Source organism: Tamandua tetradactyla, chromosome 22, assembly GCF_023851605.1.
Source record: "Tamandua tetradactyla isolate mTamTet1 chromosome 22, mTamTet1.pri, whole genome shotgun sequence".
Lineage (NCBI taxonomy): Eukaryota > Metazoa > Chordata > Mammalia > Pilosa > Myrmecophagidae > Tamandua > Tamandua tetradactyla.
In genome coordinates, this window is record NC_135348.1 from 27,645,037 (window position 1) to 27,665,204 (window position 20,168).

At 32.5% G+C, this 20,168-nt stretch overlaps 1 protein-coding gene across 3 annotated transcripts in view; it reads left to right on the forward strand.

The window, feature by feature from the left end:
• Positions 1-20,168, forward strand: part of CLGN (calmegin) — a 66,568-nt gene that overhangs the window by 11,639 nt on the left and 34,761 nt on the right. For all 3 annotated transcript variants that reach the window (XM_077139978.1, XM_077139979.1, XM_077139977.1), the window contains exons 2-6: positions 6,050-6,202; positions 9,981-10,054; positions 10,722-10,780; positions 15,230-15,371; positions 18,934-19,015. In XM_077139978.1, coding sequence (XP_076996093.1) covers positions 6,059-6,202; positions 9,981-10,054; positions 10,722-10,780; positions 15,230-15,371; positions 18,934-19,015 — 501 coding nt within the window. In that variant the 5' untranslated portion in view covers positions 6,050-6,058. The remainder of the gene's footprint in view (positions 1-6,049; positions 6,203-9,980; positions 10,055-10,721; positions 10,781-15,229; positions 15,372-18,933; positions 19,016-20,168) is intronic.

Consider the following 20,168-nt stretch of genomic DNA (forward strand, 5'->3'; position numbering starts at 1 on the left):
CTTCCAAAACAATTTTTGTCAATACTTTTTTGCAGTTTAAATATGATATTCCCAGATATAGATTTTAAAATGTTCATCCTGCTAGGTATTCTCTGAGTTTCCTGGATCTGTGGTTTGGTGTCTGTCAGTAATTTTGGAAAATCTTCAGCCCTTACTACTTCAAATATTTCTTCTGTTTCTTTTTCTCTTCCTTCTCCCTCTGGTATCCTCATTACACATATCTTATACTTTTTATAGCTTCCTACAGTAGATATTCTTTTTAATTTTTTCAGCCTTTTTTCTGTTTGCTTTTTGGTTTAGGAAATTTCTGTTGCTATGTCTTCAGGCTTACTGATGATTTCCTCAGTCATGTCCAGCCTACTCGTGAGCCCATGAAAGACATTCTTCATTTCTGTTACAGTGTTGTTGTTTTTTAATTTCTTACATTCCCTTCTGATTCTTTCTTAGAATTGCCATCTCTTTGCTAACATTACCTGTATGTTCTCGCATGTTTTCGACTTTTTACATTAGAGCCCTTAGCATATTAATCATAGTTATTTAAATTCCCAGTCTTATAGCTCCAAAATCTCTGACGTCTCTGAATATTGCTCTTTGTCATGTCTCTTCAGACTGTGATTTTTTTTTTGTTTTTTGTCTGTTTTTTAGAATGCCTTGTTATTTTTTGAGAGCCAGATGTGACAGTAAAAGGAACCGAGGTAAATGTACCTATAGCATGAGGTTTGCCTAATTAAGAGTTAGACTGTGTTTACTGTTTGCTGTAGCTGTATGTTTCAGAGGCTCAAGTTTCTTCTGGTGTTCTTATTTTTGTCTCCCCTGTTGTGTTTCCTTAGAGATTCTTTAGATAGGGTCTGGGCCTTGCAGTTCTTTTCAGCTGGAATCTCCTGTAATGAAAGGGAGCCCTGTTCAAGTGCTGTAACGAATAGGGAGGGGTGGGGGTGGGAAGTGTTCTGTAATCCTATGATTAGGTCTCAGAATTTTTGTGAGCCTGGACCTCTGACATGTGACCTACACAAGTGCTTCTCATTTTTTTGTTCATCGCTTAGCTGAGACAGAGAGGAAAGAGGGTTTGGATTGGGGTATTTCTCTTCCCCAGTTCAGTTAGGATATAGAAATATAGTTAAAAAGATAGAGTACTCTGGGTATATTTCAAAATGTTTGGTTTTCCCTTTCCCCCATCCTTACCTCCCTTAGGCACCCCTCCTTCGCTACCTCTTTGCCTCCTCTTGGCCAAGACTAGGCTCCCAGGTATTCTTTAAAAATGTATAGTTGATATGCTAAGAAAAGGTAAGAAACAGAAACATATAAAATGCTCAAAGCAAGAGAAGGCAAAATGAAAGGACGACAAAAAAAAAGAAAGAAACAAAAACAAGGCAACAAATTGAAAGTTATAAATATGGTAGGCATTAACCCAGTTATATAAGTAGTCATTTTAAATGTTGATGGTCTAAACACACCAACAGTAAGATAGGAGCTAATTCTTTTTATTTTTCCTTGTTTAAAGAAGATGTGGGTTTACTGAATAATTATGCATAAAATACAGGATTCTCATATACCACCCCACCACAACAGCTTGCTTTGATGTGAAACATTTACTACAACTGATGATAGCACATTTAAAAAATTGTTCTATTAATTAGAAGTCCACAGTTGGGACTTAGGTTCACTGTTTGTATAGGAAACTACTGTTCCAAAGATTTTTTAGAAAATTTTATTCTGTTATAATATATACAATCTAAGATTTCCCCCTTTTAACTACATTCGGATACATATTTCAGTGCTGTTAATTGCATTCACAGTGTTTGCTTCTAAAACCATCATCCATTACCAAAACATTTCCTTCATTCTGAATGGAAACATTATACATTTGAAGCCTTAACTTCCCATTCCCAGTCCCCACCCCATACACTGGTGACCTGTATTCTAGATTCTGACCCTATGAGTTTGTGTATTCTAATTTTTTCAAAATATTGAAATCATGCAGTATTTGCTCTTTTGTGTCTGACCTGTTTTACTTAGCATGATGTCTTCAAGGTGTCATCCATGTTATCTCCATGTATCAGGATGCCATTCCTTTTTACAGCTGAATAGTGTTTCATTGTGTGTATATATATATATATATATATATATATATATATATATATATATATATCACGCTTTGTTTATATATCATCAGTTGATGGACACTTGGGTTGTTTCCATCTTTTGGCAAATATAAAAAATGCTGCTATAAGCCAGCATGCAAATATCTGTTCAGGTCCCTACTTTCAGTTATTTGGGTATATACCTAGTAGTCGAATTGCCAAATCATATGGTAGTTCTATACTTAGCTTCCTGAGGAACTGCCAAACTGTCTTCCAGAATGGCTGCACCATTTTGCATTGTCACCAGCAATGAATGATTGTTCTTATTTCTCTATGTCCTCTCCAGTGCTTCTTATTCTCATTTTTTTAAAATAGCAGCCGTTCTAATGGGTGTGAAATGGTATCTCATTGTGGTTCTGATTTGCATTTCCTTGGTGGTTAATGATGTTGAACACCTTTTCATGTGCTTTCTGGCCATTTGTGTATCTTTGGAGAGGTGTCTGTTCAAGACTTTTGCCCATTTTTTAATTGGATTGTTTGCCTTTTTGTTGTTACATTGAAGGATTTCTTTATATATATACTGGATATTATTAGGTCCTTTATTGGATATGTTGTTTCCAAGTATATTTTCCCATTGTGTAGGTTGCCATTTTACTTCATGATAAAGTCCTTTGAGGAACAAGTGTTTTTAATTTGGATGAAATTCTATTTATCTATTTTTTTTTTCTTTTGTTTCTTGTGCTTTGGGTGTAAATTCTAAGAAACCATTACCTAACACAAGGTAATGAATGTGCTTCTGTATGTGTTCTTTGAGGAGTTTTATATTTCTAGTTTAAATTAAGGTCTTTGAACCATTTTGAGTTTATTTTTGTATATGGTGTGATATAGTGGTCTTCCTTCTTTTTATTGCAAATGGCAGTTTTTCCCAATATCATTTGTTGATAAATCTCTTCTTTCCCAATTGAGTCATCTTTGCTACTTTTTCAAAAATAAGTTGGCCATAAAAATCAGGGTTGATTTCTGAACTCTCAGTTTGATTCTGTTGGTCTATATATCTGTCCCTGTGCCGGTACAATGCCTTTTGATTATGGTGGCTTTGGAATAAATTTTAGGATCTGGAAGTGTGCGCCCTCCAACTTCAATTTTCTTTTCAAGATGACTTTAAATATGCAGGGCTTTTTACTGTTCCATATAAATTTAATGATTGGCATTTCCATTTATGCAAAGAAAGTTGTTATAATTTTTATTGAGTTTGCATTGAATCTGTAAATTTCTTTGGGTAGAATTGACATCTTAACAATATTTAGTCTTCCAATTCATGAATGTGGAATATTCTTATATTTTTTTAGATCTTTTAAAATTTCTTTAGCAGTGTTTTGTGCTTTTCTGCATACCAGTCCTTTCCATTCATGGTAAATTTATTCTAGATATTTGACTCTTTTAATTGCCATTCCAAGTGGAATGTGTTTCTTTATTTCTTCTTCCAGTCATTCATTGTTTATGTATAGAAACACTACATTGATCTTTTTCTCTGCTATTTTGTTGAATTCATTTGTTAGCTGTAAGAGCTTTTTTGTATATTTTTCAGGATGATCTGTAAATAGGATCATATCATCTGCAAATGGGGAAAGTTTTACATCTTTCTTTCTAATTTGGTTACCTTTTGTTTGTCTTTTCTTGTCTAATTGCTTTGGCAAGAACTTCGAGTGCAATGTTGAACAACAGTGGTGACAGTGAGCATCCTTGTCCTGTTCCTGATCTTAAAGAATAAGATTTCAGTCTTTCGCTATTAAGATGTTAACTAAAAAAAAAAAAAAAAAAAAAAAAGTTAACTATAGGATTTTCATGTATGTCCTTTATCGTGTTGAATAAGTTTCCTCCAATTCCTAATATTCTAAGTGTTTTTATCAAGAAGGGGTGCTGAATTTTGTCAAATGCCATTTTTTTCATCGATTGAGATTATCATGTTTTTTACCCCTTTGATTTGTTAATGTGGTATAGTACAGTAATTTTTTTTCTTATATTGAACTGACCTTACATACCAGGAACAAATACTACTTGATCATGGTGTTGAAATCTTTTAATGTACTATTGAATTTGATTTTATGTAACTACCTAAAGACTGACCCTGTGGTAGCCTGCTGCTAGATTTAAGAATGTGCACTGGTAGCTGCCACAGGGAGAGCACAAGTTACAGTTCTTTTCCATAATTTATTAGTCTCTTCCTCCTACTGTTCCCTGGATGCTGTACAGTGTCCTCTAGTCTCTGGATTTTCCAAATGGTTGTTTCAGACAGTTCCTGCTTGTTTAATAGTTGTTTTGATGGAAGGACTAGGTCCTGACACTCCCTACTCTTCCATCTTCCCCAAAGTTTCCCTTCTAGGAGTTTTTATATCTCAATCTGTCACTTACTCTCCAGGTATATGTCAGTTACTCTTTATATATTCCTACTGAAGTCTGGCTCCAGCAGAGGTTTCTTCCCCAAATAAGGTATTGTTCTTTCTGTCTGCCTATTTAGCCAATTTTTGGAGCAGTGGTTTGCTCTGTGACCTTAATTCTGTAACAGCTTTAAGAAGAGTTGCTGCTTTTCAGTTTTTCAGCTTTTTCTTATTGTAAATATAGAAGTTATGACTCCCACATTCTTTACATGGAGGAGTATACACATGAGTATATACATGGAGGAGTATATACTCGAAGTTCCCTTTAGCACTGATTTGATTTCATCAAAACACATTAAGCTTGAAAATTTTCTCTTTAGTTTTGTTAGTATTTATATATAAAGGTATTTTGGTTTTATAATTATAAAATTTATCCTTGTATGTTTGTCTACACTTAAACAACATCATAATAAAAATAATTTAAGTCAGCATTTAGAAACCATGAGACTTCTTTCTTTCTTTGAAAGGGTTCCACAAATTTTTTTTTAACTTTTTTTTATTAATTAAAAAAAAATTAACATTGCCATATGACCCAGCAATACCATTGCTAGGTATCTACTCAGAGGACTTAAGGGCAAAACACAAACGGACATTTGCACACCAATGTTTATAGCAGCATTATTTACAATTGCAAGGAGATGGAAACAGCCAAAATGTCCATCAACAGATGAGTGGCTAAACAAACTGTGGAATATACATACGATGGAATATTATGCAGCTCTAAGACAGAATAAACTTATGAAGTATGTAACAACATGGATGGACCTAGAGAACATTACGCTGAGTGAGACTAGCCAAAAACTAAAGGACAAATACTGTATGGTCTCACTGATATGAACCAACATTAGTAAATAAACTTGGAATATGTCGTTGGTAACAGAGACCATCAGGAGATAGAAATAGAGTAAGATAGTGGGTAATTGGAGCTGAAGGGATACAGACTGTGTAACAGGATTGGATACAAAAACTCAGAAATGGACAGCACAATACTACCTAACTGTAATGTAATTATGTTAAAACACTGAATTAAGCTGCATGTGAGAATGATAGAGGGAGGAGGGTTGGGGACATAAATGAAATCAGAAAGAAAGATAGATGTTAAAGATCGAGATGGTATAATCTAGGAGTGCCTAGAGTGTATAATAATAGTGAAATGTACAATGTACAAATTCCACAAATTTTTTGAACTTAATAATTACTATTATCTAAGTGATTATTATTGCATTCATTTATTCTTTTTGCATTCTTTCTTTTTGGAAAATAATCATTGCATTCATTCTTTCTTTTTGGAAGAAAGCTGCAGCTATCTGAACAAGGTTATGAAATTATGCTTTTAACAAAAACATATAAACTTCAGATCTCATAGGAACAGATGTTCAAAGCATAATTTCAATTTAATCTTGCTAATGATTTGCTTTAAAACCATACTGGAATAAAGGAGGTATTAGGATCAATTATTTTTTGTAAGTACATTTAAATATAATTATCATAACTTTGTTTTATTTTCACTGATTACTTTTAACTCCACAGATAATCAGTATGCATGTTCACGGCTTTTGGCTATGGTTGGGTCTTCTACTCATCTCAGTTAATGCTGAACATATGGATGATAGTGTTGAGATGGAAGACTTTGATGAAAACTCAGAAGAGGCTAAGGTTAATGAAGGTGAACTTTCCTCAGAGGTACGATTATTGAGAAAAGTGTTAAGAATCTTTATATGATACATAGAAATGACTTATCTCTTAAGATTTATTTCAATTCTAGTTTTTTCGCTTTCTAAATAAATAGAAAAACATTGCTATTTTTCAATTATCTTATTGCTTTATTTTTTGAGTGTCCATGTACTAGAAATTCTTACTTTGAGGCATGGTACCTAACAGCACAGTTTTATTACCAAACATGTACACAGGAGGCTTTTACTATCAGAATAGAAGATTGTCACTGGTTAAAAAGAACTGAGTACTTTAGCTAAGAGAAAAGTTTTCATTCCTATTTTTGACATTCGTAGCCCTTTGCAGGTAAAAGGACGGGTAATATAATTTTCAGTTTTCCCAGAAGGAAAGTAAGTAGACTTTATTCTTAATTCTCTGAGAAAAGAAAATGCTAACAAGGAGTATGAATAGAAAGGGAAGTGACAATGAGGTGTTCATTTAGTAAGAATGACCTGTGTTTATGTGTTTGCATTGTTAACGTATGTTTTTTTAACATGTATGTTTTGTGATGGCGATTAATATAGAGAGTTTTGTACACCTAGAAAATTCCATAAGAGCTTTCTTATTGAGGAATATTCATATATAATAATGTAATGATCTGAAATCTTTTGATGGTGAGAAAGAATTAATTGTATTGTGCTGGTTATTGTTTAAATGGTCAATGGCACATTGTACAGTTTATAGACTTCATTGCTTCACTTCCTTTTAGAATTTTGTATTTACCACTGTAAGTGTTATTTGGGTGTTTCAGGTAAATATTCTGTTCCCCCCGTTAAATTGTAAGCTCAGTAAGAACATACTTCTTTTAATACCTAGTTCTGTGATCTACAGAAAATAAGTATTCAAAAGTACTAATGAGTTAGTTAAATATAACTACTATAAGGATCTTTGGAGGGTGGAACCTCAGAGAAATTGGCACTCATTTACCACTCTTAACTCTATTTGGTGATAATTTCAGAAGAAGATAAGAAGTGGAAAAGAATGATTTTTGATGCTTCTAATTGTAGAGCACAAATAATCTAGACTTGAAAAAGTACAAATAAAGTATAAAGAAAGGGAAAGGGCACAACAGGAGTCCAGATGATTTTAGAAATGGTCTAAATGAAGGTAACTTCTTGTGGCGCCATTGCCTGTTTTACCAATCCATGAAAATATAGAGAGCAGTATAGTTGTAATTAAGTAAACTTCACAAAGAGTGGTAATTTTGGTGGCTGAATATTGACCTTATCAACAATTATGTGGAATTTTGTTTAATTGTTGGTTTCTTCTCTTAAAGAAACAGAAAAACACCTGTTATCAGAGACAATGAGAATAGAAAAAGTACTTCTGCATCCTTTTCCTAAAGGATGAAAGGAAAAACTCATAATCATACAGATAAAACCACAAAAGAATGATTCAAGAAGGACCCAGATTGATCTCTTAATTTACCTTAAGGCAAAATTTTATTCATTCATCATCATTTCAAATTGTTTATCAATACATTATCTTTTAAATTACTTTGTTGATCAGTATTATGTAGTGCAGGTTTTTAAGTAGTGGTTAAGTATATAAGCTTTGGAGCCAGACAGTCTGGGTTCATAGCTAAGCCCTAAAATTATCTAATTGTATTAACAGTGGGCAAGTTGCTTTGCCTCTCTACCACAGCTTCATCCTATGTAAAAAGAGTAGGATAATGATATGGTCCTCGTGGAAGTATTGTGATGATTAAAGGAGCTTCCCCCCCACCCCAGAAATCACTCCCACCACCACCACCACACCGTGGCAGCTAACATTTACATTACACTTGTAACAATGATTTGCAAATAAAAAGCACTCAGTAAAGTTTGTTGTTGCAGCTGCTTCCAAATGGCAGTTGTAAGTTTTATTTGTGGTCCAAAATATGATCTCTTTTTGCCATCGGACCATTTTCTTCTCTGGGTTCCTAATCTCAGGTATCATCATCCTATAGTAACTTAGCAGTGCAACTTTAAAGTTACATTTAAACTGAACTGCATGCATACTAAGTTTTTCATCATATACTTTTTCTGGTAACATATATGTAACAAAATTAATCATTTTAACCATCTTAAGTATACAATTCAGTGGCATTAAGCATATTTACAATATTACACTACTATTACCAACAACTTTTCACCTCCCCAAATATTATCCCTTAAGCAGTATTCCCCATTCCCCCCTCGTCTTAGCCCCAATAATCTCTAGTCTTCTGTTTCTGATAATATACTTATTATAGATATTTCATTCTAGTGGAATCATATAGTTTTGTCCTTATATGTCTGGCATATTTCATACTGTTTTCACGGTTCATCCATGTTTGTAGCGTGTATCAGAACTACATTTTTATAGCTGAATGATAGTCCATTGTATATACACATTTTGTTTATCCATTCATCTGTTGATGGGCACTTGATTGTGTCTACATTTTGGCTATTGTGAATAATTCCGCTGTGAACAGGGTATGAATATCTGTTTGAGCCCCTGTTTCCTATTCCTTCGGGTATAACCTAGAAGTGGAATTGCTGGTCAAATGGTAATTCTATATTTAGCTTTTTGAGGAACTGCCAAATTACTTCCCACAGCAGCTCAACCATTTTACATTCCCACCAACAATGTACAAGGGTTTTAATTTGTCTGCCTCCTTCCCAACACTTATTTCCCTTCTTGAAAAAGTAGCCATTCTTGTGGTTATGAAGTGGTATCTCGTTATGGTTTTGGTTTGTATTTCTCTAATGACTAAGAATACTGAGCATCTTTTCATGTACTTATTGGTCATTTTTATATCTTTGGAGAAATATATATTCAAGTCCTTCGTGCATTTTTAATTGGGTTGTCTAATTGTTGTTGAGTTGTAGGTATTCTTTATATATTCAGATATTAAACCCTTATCAAATATATGATTTTTCAAATATTTTTTCCCATTCTGGGGATTGTCTTTTTACTTTCTTGATAAGGGTTCTTTGATGTATCAGATTTTATTTTTGATGAAGTTCAATTTATTCATTTCTTTTCTTGTTCCTGCTTTTAGTATCATATATAAGAATCCATTGCCAAAGCCCTATGTTATTTTCCCCTGTGTTATCTTCCAAAGTTTCATGGTTTTAGCTCTTTACATTTAGGTCCTTGATCCATTTCAAGGTAATTTTTGTTATGATGTGGTCATTCATTTGCATGTGGAAATCCAGTTTTTTGAACATCATTTGTTGAAGGGACGGTTCTTTCCTTGTTGAGTGCTCTTGGCACTGTTGTCGAAGATCAGTTAGCCATAAGTGTGTGGATTATTTCTGGACTCTTAATTCTGTTGCATTGGTTTGTGTAAACTGTCTTTATGCCAGTACCACAGTGTTTGGTTACTGTAGTTTTGTAGTAAGTGTTGAAATTGGGAGTTCATCTTAGATACTTTCGATCATGCCACCTTTTTTTGACTCTAATGATTTTTATCTGCAAATATTACTTATTAGAATCCTTTCAAGGCCAGGTCAAATGTGTCATAAGTCTTCTCTAATTCATCCCACTCCTCCTGTGTTAGGAGTCAGTGTATCTTCCATTTGGGCATATGGTATTTTTGCTATCATTGTATTATATTTTGGGGTATCTTACCACCACGAAGATACAAAGTTTTGAGTTCAGAGACCAGGTCACCTCATATCTGTATTACCTGTATGTACATTGTGTACTAGGTTCTTAATCAGTGAGAGTATTTATCTCAAATATTTGTGAAGATTAATAATTTTTTATATATATTTTCCAGTTTAAATATAAGACACCTCACCCTAAAGGAGAAGTATATTTTACAGAAACCTTTGATAGTGGACGGTTAGCTAGGTGAGTATTCATTCAAGAAATTGTTTTTCTTGTTTTGATTAGCTTTTCTGAAGTTATGGTTTATTGGCTTATGAAAAGTCCCTGTGCCACAGAACCATAAAAAATTTTAAAGTATCTTATTTGTTGACAATGTAAATCAATACCTTAACATTTTTGTTATTGATAGAAATGTTTAATTTGAGTAGTTGCTCATTAATATAAGAAAATACAGAAATGAATTCTGAATGAAAGATGAAAATCTATAACATTTCTTCATTTTCTAGGACAGATATTACCAATCTAATTACTGTTGACAAATCTGAGTTACTGTTCCTTCCTAAATATCTGTAAAAATAATAAAAGTTAATATTTATTGATCATTTTATGTCCAACACCATCCTAAGTAGGTTGATAAGTTCTATCTTTATCTCCATTTTACAGGTGAACTGAGACTTAGCATGGCTATCTTTGATCATACGACTAGGAAACTGTAGATTCCAAATTTGGTTTAACACCTTGATGAAATATATATATAGGCTTACTGATTTAGTCTCTAAGTAATAATTCATTTTTTAATGAAAAGTGAATGTGTTAAGAAGTCTTTTCTTGTGTTTCTAATATAGAGTGTGTTTATAAATTGCCAGTTTTGTTTTTAATGACATACATTTGATTTCAACTTTATTTACAGGTGGATCTTATCGAAGGCAAAGAAAGATGATACAGATGCCGAAATTTCTATATATGATGGTAAAATATTTATTTAAGTATTAAAAATAAGCAGTATGACCTAGAATTCTAGTTTATGAGATTATAATTTCCATTAAATTCTGTTTGGCCTGAGGTCTTAGCCTGCTTCACCATTGAATGTACAGTCTTTTGTCTCCTCCCTGGCATTTGAGGAAATCTCTGGGCGGTCCACACTATGTCACCCTCTGGTTTTCTAACACTGCACAGCTGATTTTTTCACTCTACTGCAAGTGGTCTCCTACATTTCCTGAATTATTACTTCCAGATTGCTGTTCTCTACTGCATGTTTCATCTAAAGCAAGAGCACACTTAGATCAAGTTATAACTCATGAAAATATTCTCCTAATGGTTTGGGAACTATCAAAGATAAATACAAGGATAATTTATGAGCTACAAAATATGTGGTTACTTTTGGAGCCTACCTTTCCAGGCCTACGTTCAATATCATAGGGTCACTCACAGAGTATCTTCAGGCTTAGCTACAAAAAGAATTTTTGTATTAGGTTTATCTTTTCTTCCTAACATGACTTCCCTGGAGTAAGACAAAACAATTTTTTACCACCCTCTAATATAAAACCAGCCTCTTCAATTGTTATCTCCTGAAGCAAGAGTTGCCTCTTCTCAGGTGGCTGATAGACGAAATTTCTTCTTTCTCATAGGATCCTATACCTATAAGGATGTGACCTTACCCACAGACCCTAGCAGTCACTACATCAGAACCACAACAAAACAGATAATAGTGTGTAGGATGTCAGCCGCCTGGTTCATCTTCATAGTTTCTCTCTTATTATGAGATAAAGACTAAGCTTGCATGTTTTTCTCCATCCTGGCAAATCCCTGTGATTTCATATCTCAGAAAATATACTATATATTATATACTATATTATACACACACACCTATACACATATGGAGCAAGCACCACTACATTCAATCTAAGTTTGTTTAGAGAAGCTGGTAATTTCCCACAAAGAAGTCTCAAGTGTGAAGGGATATAATGCTGCTTAAAATATACCCACAGAAATATGCATTTTCAAAAGAGTTCTTGGTGTAAAAGATCTGTGTTTAGGTTACTTTATAGTTTTTTCCCAAGAACGTAGGTAGATATTCACTTTACATTTGTATTTTAGAAGAATTCATTTGATGTAGTTTCCCTTAAGTTAAGATAAATGGTCTAACTTAAGTCTGTGTTTCTTGTTAACAAAAATGGCTCCTAGCTTTTAAATGAGTTTTCCCCTCAGCTTAAAATTAAAACCAAACAGGGCAGTGCAGTGGTGGCTCAGTGGCAGGATTCTCGCCTGCCATGCCAGAGACCTTGGTTTGATTCCTAGAGCCTGCATGTGCCATAAACAAATAAATAAATAAACAAAAAAAATCAAACAAACAAAAAAAGAAACCTCTTTTCAGCTCCCAAGCGTAATCTGTCATCTTATTATACATAGATATCCAAGTAAATAATTTTTTCGCATATTAAATTTAAGGGTGGTTTCTGGCTGGCTTTTTTTAGTATCTTGAGAGCATGTTTGAAAATGTGGGAAATTTCTGTAAGTGATATTTTGGATATTGATATTAGTAGTGTTCTATACTTAGTGTGTTAGTTGAGAGAAATGTCATTTTTTTTGCAAGAATAATTAGGAATCACAGTAATTACTACTTCTATCAAGTACCACCTGAATAAAATTCATTGCTAGTTTTTCAGGAGTAAGCAAGTCTGACGTGAAACATTTACTGCATTTAGGGGGAAATTATTTACATTTTTCAGATGATGTCATTAATAAAAGTATAAATGTTATGTTACAAATATGAATTTCTTAAATGACCAACTTTCAGTATGTTTTGTAAAACCAGTTGGGTTTTATTTGGAGATTGATAGATGAATTTTTTTTGAAATTTTATTTACAGCATAATTTATATTACCTTGTAATTGTCCAAAATTTGGGTGTAGTAAGTAAATGATCTGGTTAGTAGAAAGTTATTGTTTGAAGTTGGGAAACTTTTTGTCAGCAAGGAATAATTACCTTGTCACAAGTTTTCTAAAATTAAAATGTTGAACCTTTTTCATAGCTGGTAGATATGTATAATAATTGCAAAAAAAAAAAAAGGCAACATAGCTTTAAAAGCCCTTTGCTACCAATATCCTGAAAATCCACAGATAAAGTTGTAACTTCTTGAAGAAAGACTTCTTTTTGTCAAACCACAGGTATTATAATAGTGATAATACAATTCAACATTTATGTGGGAGAAAGAAAACAAAATAAACCCATCTTTTTAGAAAAGGATAGTATAACCAAATTGAGGTGGGGGAGAAATCTGGAACTTTAAGACATGCATTTTTTTTTTAGATTATATGATTTTTAAAAATATACATACATATCATTTAAACAAATCTCAAAGGATCTAATCAATATGGTAATGGTGGTTATCTCTGGGGAGAAATTATGAGTACGTGTCACTTTCTTTTTAAATGTCTTATCTATTTTCTTTTATTAAGCATGAATTCCTTTTGCACTCTGAAAAAGAACAGAGTAATTTTATTATATTTTATAGAAATCAAATATACGATTCTTATTTTGCTAGTCTTCTAATTTTTTATTTTTATTTTTTAAACAATTTTTCATTGTAAAATCTAACATATAAATGCAAAAAAAAGCAACAGATTTTAAGTTGTATTGTAACAAGTAGTTAAAGAACAAATTTCAAATTTTGGTGTATGTCACAGTTCCATAATTTCAGGTTTTTCCTTCTAGCTCCTCCAAGACACTGGAGACTAAAAGAAATATCAATATAATGATTCAAGGGAGTCATGCTCATTTGTTAAATCCTAACTTTTCTATTATAATTCCTCCTTCTCTTTGATCCTTCTCCCAATCTTTAGGGATATTTGGGCTATGGCCATTCTAATATTTTCATGTTGAAAAGGGGTATCGACAATATGGGATAGGAGGATGGAACTGGATGATGTTCTTGGGGAGACAGCACCTCTGGGTTTCAGGATTTATCTGGTTAGGAACCATCTGAAGGTTTTAGGTTTCTAGAGAAACACCACTCTCACAACTGGTTTTCATTACATGCTGGTTAAGGTCCTTCTGCTACACCTCTAGATTCTGCCATTCTTGTTCCCTGAAATAAATGGCAACATCCTCAAAAGTAAGAGGTAACTTTAAAAATAATGTTTGCTGATTTCCTTTTAATGATTGGCCAAGATTCTTCTTAACCCAGAGCGGACTGACGTGGCCTTTTGTGTTCCTGCCCAGGCCTGGAGAGGCCGACATCCCTCCTTGGCTCACAGGAACCCCTTCCTGCCATGAGCCGCCTCCAGCTCCCGCCCAGGTCTGAGTGAAAACATGCATTTTTAAAAGCCCAACAAAGTGTGCATAATGATAGATGCCTCCCCCCACCCTCCACTAATAACCAACAACTCTTCTCTGACTTAATGAAGTTATTCAGATTCTTACATGTTGTTTTTGGGAGGCTGGGGGTAGAGGAGTACTATAAAGACTATTGGTTGATTCAGAAGTACCTGAATAAATATTTTGAGCTGGTTAAATACTAGAAAATAGCCAGCTTTTGCCAAATTGAGTTTTCTTGGTATAGGCAAAACCTGTAATTTTCATACTAGGTGATTTCATACAAATGAATATGTTAGTTAGTTTCCGTTCTTAAAAAGAGTAAAGGAGTCAAGTCAAACACACCTTATTTGGGTTACATGTAGCCCACCTAGCCTGCATTGTATGCAGCTCATGATCTAATTTTAGGAGCTTCCTGTTCTTAAACATGAGAAATTCCAACCCTGAGAGGGCCTGACTCAGCATTGCTGTGTTATAGCTTAGTAGTAATCCAGTGCTTTTCTCCTCTCTTGACCAGTAGTTCCGAGAGCTCATTGACTTAGCTGGAAGGGATACTTGCCGTTTGTATGAATTGGACATACAGTTTTCAAAATAAAATTTACACCTCTACAATGATGTTTGCAAAATAGGAAAAATAGTTGATAAATACCATATATTTCAAAATAAATAGACTGAAAAAAACTGCTCAATTTGGGTTAAGGGTGCCCTTTGTCTCATGAAATTTTAAAATAAAATAACCCATTTAAAAATATGATGTTGATAGACCCTATGAGACAAACCATGCTTTGCAATTCCATTAACTAAAAAGCCTCTAAGAGGAAGCCAAAATAAACCATGTTTAGAAGTGCCTCAATTAGATATTGTAGTTCTTGCTATTTATTAGTTTCTACACTTTTAGCTAAGAAAATGAAACCCTTTACTGACAGGGAAAAAAAATCAGGCATGCATATAGATGCAGATATGTTATCTCCTGATTTAAAAATTGATTTATTTTTCCTAAATTATCACTCATGGAGAAAATTATTGTTCACTATTGCTGTTAAATATTCTTATATCAGTGTTTCCTATAGGAGTTCAATTTGTGTTACTGTCTTTGCATTTTAGGAAGATGGGAAATAGAAGAATTGAAAGAAAACCAAGTATCTGGTGACAGAGGACTAGTGTTGAAATCTAGAGCAAAGCATCACGCAATATCAGCTATATTATCAAAGCCCTTTATTTTTGCAGATAAACCTTTGATAATTCAGTAAGTTTTATTATGTTTTTGAATTATTTTCCTGAATTTTGTTTCAGTTTTGTATTTTAGTTTCTGAATGTAGACTGTTTTTAGATATTTAAAAATTCCAGATTTTCCTTTTCATTCATATCCAAAATTTTGAATGAAAACAGGCAAATTATAAAATAGTGATTTTATAACATATGCTGTATTATATAAAATTTGGCCGCTGTTAGCTACATAGTCTTACTAAAATTGCCATTTTAATCTTAACTCTTTTTTTAAAATTATTTGTTCTTAAGATATTAATCTCAATATATTCAGAGTGGAACTGTACTGTTGCTATTAAATTCGTGGTAAGATTAAAAGTCAGCAAATTTATTTTTAAAAGGAAATGTTTTATAGATCAAGCATGGAACTCTTTTAAAGAGCACATATTTTCGCTGATTCCGTACTTGAGTGTTGACATAAGCTAATTTTATAACAATTTTGTTTAAATGTATACTGTCATAAATTCTGGCATAAACTCCTCAACCTTATTTCACACAAAGTGCTAAAACCAAAACAAATGTACAAATTAAATACAAAAACAATAACAAACAATAAAATTCAAGTTAAAAACAAACAAAAAGGAAATACAAAAGTGTTATACTTTACAACTTATTCAGAAACTTGTGCTGTTTAAAGTTAATTATGGTATATGGAAAGATTGATAATTAACTGTAATCTATATCACTCTAGAAGCCCTTCAGTTTTTTGTTAACATGATAAAGATGTTCCTACATGGCATAACTAAAATACCATCTTGAATCTTAGAGATTTTTGAAAATATGGTATTTGGCAGGTTTGGCATAATTGTTCAGTGGAGATGCTTTGGCTTAGTCTACATTAAGTTGTTTCAGTAAATTTCAAATATATAAGCAGTATCAAAAAGAATATGACCATTACTTAAATAAAGTATTATTATAAGTACTTATTAGGACTAATAGTTAAGCTTTGTATCATTTAGCATTATTCAGGGTTTCGTTTTTTGTTTCTTGAAAGTTTGAAGTTCATTTTATTAATCTGTTGAGACTCAAATTAATGTAATTTCACTTTCTATTTAGATTGTTTATGGCTTAAATAATTTGAGGAAATTAATATAAAGTTTAACATCTCCAGAATAAAATGAATTAAGTTTAATATTTTTGGTATAAATCACTGATAGGCAAATAAGCAAATGATGGCTTGCAAGGTTGGAAGTAAATGTTGGAAAATAAATATAAAAATTATTAAAGGAATTGGGAAATGATAATCTGCCGCCAAAGAAAAGGAGGCCTAAGAATAACTGAACAGCTGTCATTAAAAGGCCTGAAAACAATGCAAAGGAGGCATGTGAATGTCTTCTCTTTTTATTTATGAAAGGAAATGGGTTAAATAAAATCAAGAGATTTTATATTAAACACTATAATTACTTTAGATTTATGGCATTACCCTAAGTTGCTTTTTTCCAAATTGTGTACGTTTGGTCATATACATTTTAGAAATTAAGAGTATCCTAATATTAGAGATAAGAAGTATATTAAACTAATAAAGTTCCACCTTGAGAAGCCTGTGTTTAACTTTAATGCTGTTTTACCAAAACATATTTGAACACAGCAGTTTCTTTTCTCTCCAACAATAATTACTGTTTCATGGAACAGTTTGGGAATTGATACTCTAGAGAAATTAGTGGTTGCATATTCTGCATGGTTCTCAGTTTTCCCCTGACTTGACATCAACTATCTGATACACATTTCACTAATCCTCTAAACTATTATGAGTTATTTATCTGAGGTTCAAATGAAAAATGATTTGAAAACTCTGAAAGTTTGCAGTAGAAACAAACCAAGTGATTCAGTCTAAGCATAGTAGAACAACAAAGCTATATTCACATTTATAGAGAAAATTTACAAAATTATGAAGTTGTTATTTCTAGTTCTTACCTTTTCACAGAACCCTGTGACTTTAGATCATCTCTGGTAAAGCTGTATGTCTTTTTATTTTATTCTTCCTAAAAACAGTGAATATTTACAATGTCTTACAATGTGTGCCATTTCTCCTTCTTTATTGTCTCCAAAGACAATGTTCCATGAAAAATTACTTTGTCATCTATTGCTTAAAACAAGAATATTGATAAGACTTTGAAGAAAATAAGTATTCCATCTTTTATTTTAAAAAAGATAATAAAATCAAACTTTTTCTGATCATAACAAAAGGTAACATTTGGATTATTTATTTGTCCTATTATTCTTTAAACATCATAATCCTTTGAGGTATAGGTTTGGGCAATATCCCCATTTTATAGATGAGGAAATAGAGCTTAAATAACTTGCCACTACTCTAGTAGGTGTCACTATAGTAAGTGGCAGAATCAAAGATAAATCTCAGGTCTTCCTGGCTCCAAAGTACATACTGTAACCACTATTATAGACTGCTTGAGAAATAAAGCATAGTAGAAAGTAGGGAAAAAGTCACCCATAATCCTGCAACTCAGAGATAATCACTTAAAATTTTACTTTATTTCACACTTTTTTCAATGCAATAATATATATATATATATACACACACACAAATTGGGTTTAAACTGTTATAATTTCATACCCATTTTTTTTTACTTTCCTATCTCTAAGGTTTCCTCAGAAACATTTTAAACTATAGTCCTCTCTTACAATTAACACTAGTTCCTGTTACTTCTCTAGTTTTCATCTCTTATTGTTTTAATCCATTTAACCAGATTGTAACTTTTGATGATTTTCACTATGATAGCCGTTTCCTCAATTGATTTTGCTGCAGTTTACCAGATAACCAACAATCTCTTCTAAACGCTGCTCAATAGATCTGTGCCTCATTGCCTAAGCTAGACTATTTCTTTTTTAAAAGAAACTTTTAGAGAATTACACTGTGTGGTAAATCCATGAGAAAACTTTGATTTCAGTTCACTCTTATCTGTCATGACATATTTGCTATACCTCCTGACTTTAAGATCTGTTAACCAGGTTACTTATTGAGATGATGAAAGCTCTTTGCTGGAATGATTTAATTGAATGTACAACTTATTTAAAATGGTTTAGGTTGTAGGTAAACTAAAAGACAAATTGGTCATGAATTTGTTATCTGGAATCATTAGCAATTTATTATAAATCTGTTGCTGTAGTTATGGTCCCTATGGCCTTTGGGTTTTCTGTTTGTTTGTTTGTTTAGTTTAAAATAATATGATATATAATGCCTACCTTATCTGAATTTGAAGTTTCCTAGTATAGTTTTAGTGAAAGTATCTTCATTAAAGGTCCTGTTCTTAATTCAACAGTTTGAATGGGAAAAAAAATGTTTCAAGAAATTGGTTGAGTTTTCCGTACTTGATTATAATTATATTTTTAATATTTTGAAGGTGTACATTGGACTGCAGTAGTAGTAAAACATTTCCACTTATTTCCTAGAGGTTGTAGATATGATTTATGTGAGCTTATTGGTAATGTGAAACATTTATAAATGAACTAAGATTAACACTATTTTAAAGAACATTTAGCAATTTTTATTTATCAGCAGTATGGTTCTTTTTCTCTTCATTTAGATATGAAGTAAATTTTCAAGATGGTATTGATTGTGGAGGTGCATACATTAAACTCCTAGCAGACACTGATGATTTGAATCTGGTATGAAATTTTAATATTTAAAAAAGACTGTTATAGTTAATAATTGCTTTAAAGAGTAAGCTATAAAACTGAAAATTTTATTTTCAAGTGAAATTTTAAAAATCTTTGAATGTCATTTTTTTGCCAGTATGGGTTTACATAGTTTTTTACAATCAGCCTTCAAGTTTCTTGTAAAAGTGTGTTATGTTGATGGCATCAGTTTTGTAATCTTTAGCAATATAAAAAAGTTAACCACATCTGTAAATTAAAACCAACATGTAGTTTATAAATGCCATTGAAAGATTAGATTAGAGTTACATCCTTTTCAAAGTAACTATCATAAGTTTGTTCAGAGAGTAAGATAATATAGCAGAGCAGTGAAAAGAAATGGCCAAAGAGCCAAATGAAAAAAAAAGTGAGGACAGTTCAGTGGTTGGCAAACCACAGGAGACTTAGACGCAGCCAATACAAAAATACCGTGATAGAGTAGCTTTATAAGTCCAAGATTTGATTAAGACTGTTTGAAGGTCAGGAATATTTCTAATAATATTCTTCTACAAGAGGTTCTGCCAGGGTTTCTGCATATAACAGAAATAAGGTAATTTGAGACCTCAAGAAAATATTTGTCAGAATGTGTGTTTATGTAAAGATGTAGACTATGAAACATTGACATAGCTTCATGTGCTATTGTTAGGATCAGGTAAAGGAAAGACTATTAGCAGTATATGTTGGAGCTCCTGTTTTAGATATTGTAAGGCGGTGATCACCTCAAGTGAATGCCAAGTATTTTTCTAAGCTTTTTATCTGATGAGCTCAGTTAATCCTCTGTAAAACTTGATAAAGTAGGTACTATTATAATCTCCATACTTTAGAGATAATGAAATGGAGTTACAGAGAGGTTAAGATATTTATTTGTTCAGGGTCGCATACCACTCATGAAAGTTGTAATTGTAAATTTGAACCCAGGTATCTTATCCAGACCCCCTATTCTTAACCACTAGGCCATGCCAAATAAAAGGGAATGACTAGTTGTAGAACAGAGTATGTATCCCTGTGAGTGGTTTTCTGTTTGAATCGCTCTTTAATCTGTGATCAAAAGGGTCCTCTTCTGGTGTTCTTGAATATTAATAATGGATGATCATTTTCACTTTATTGTTATATACATACTTTCCAC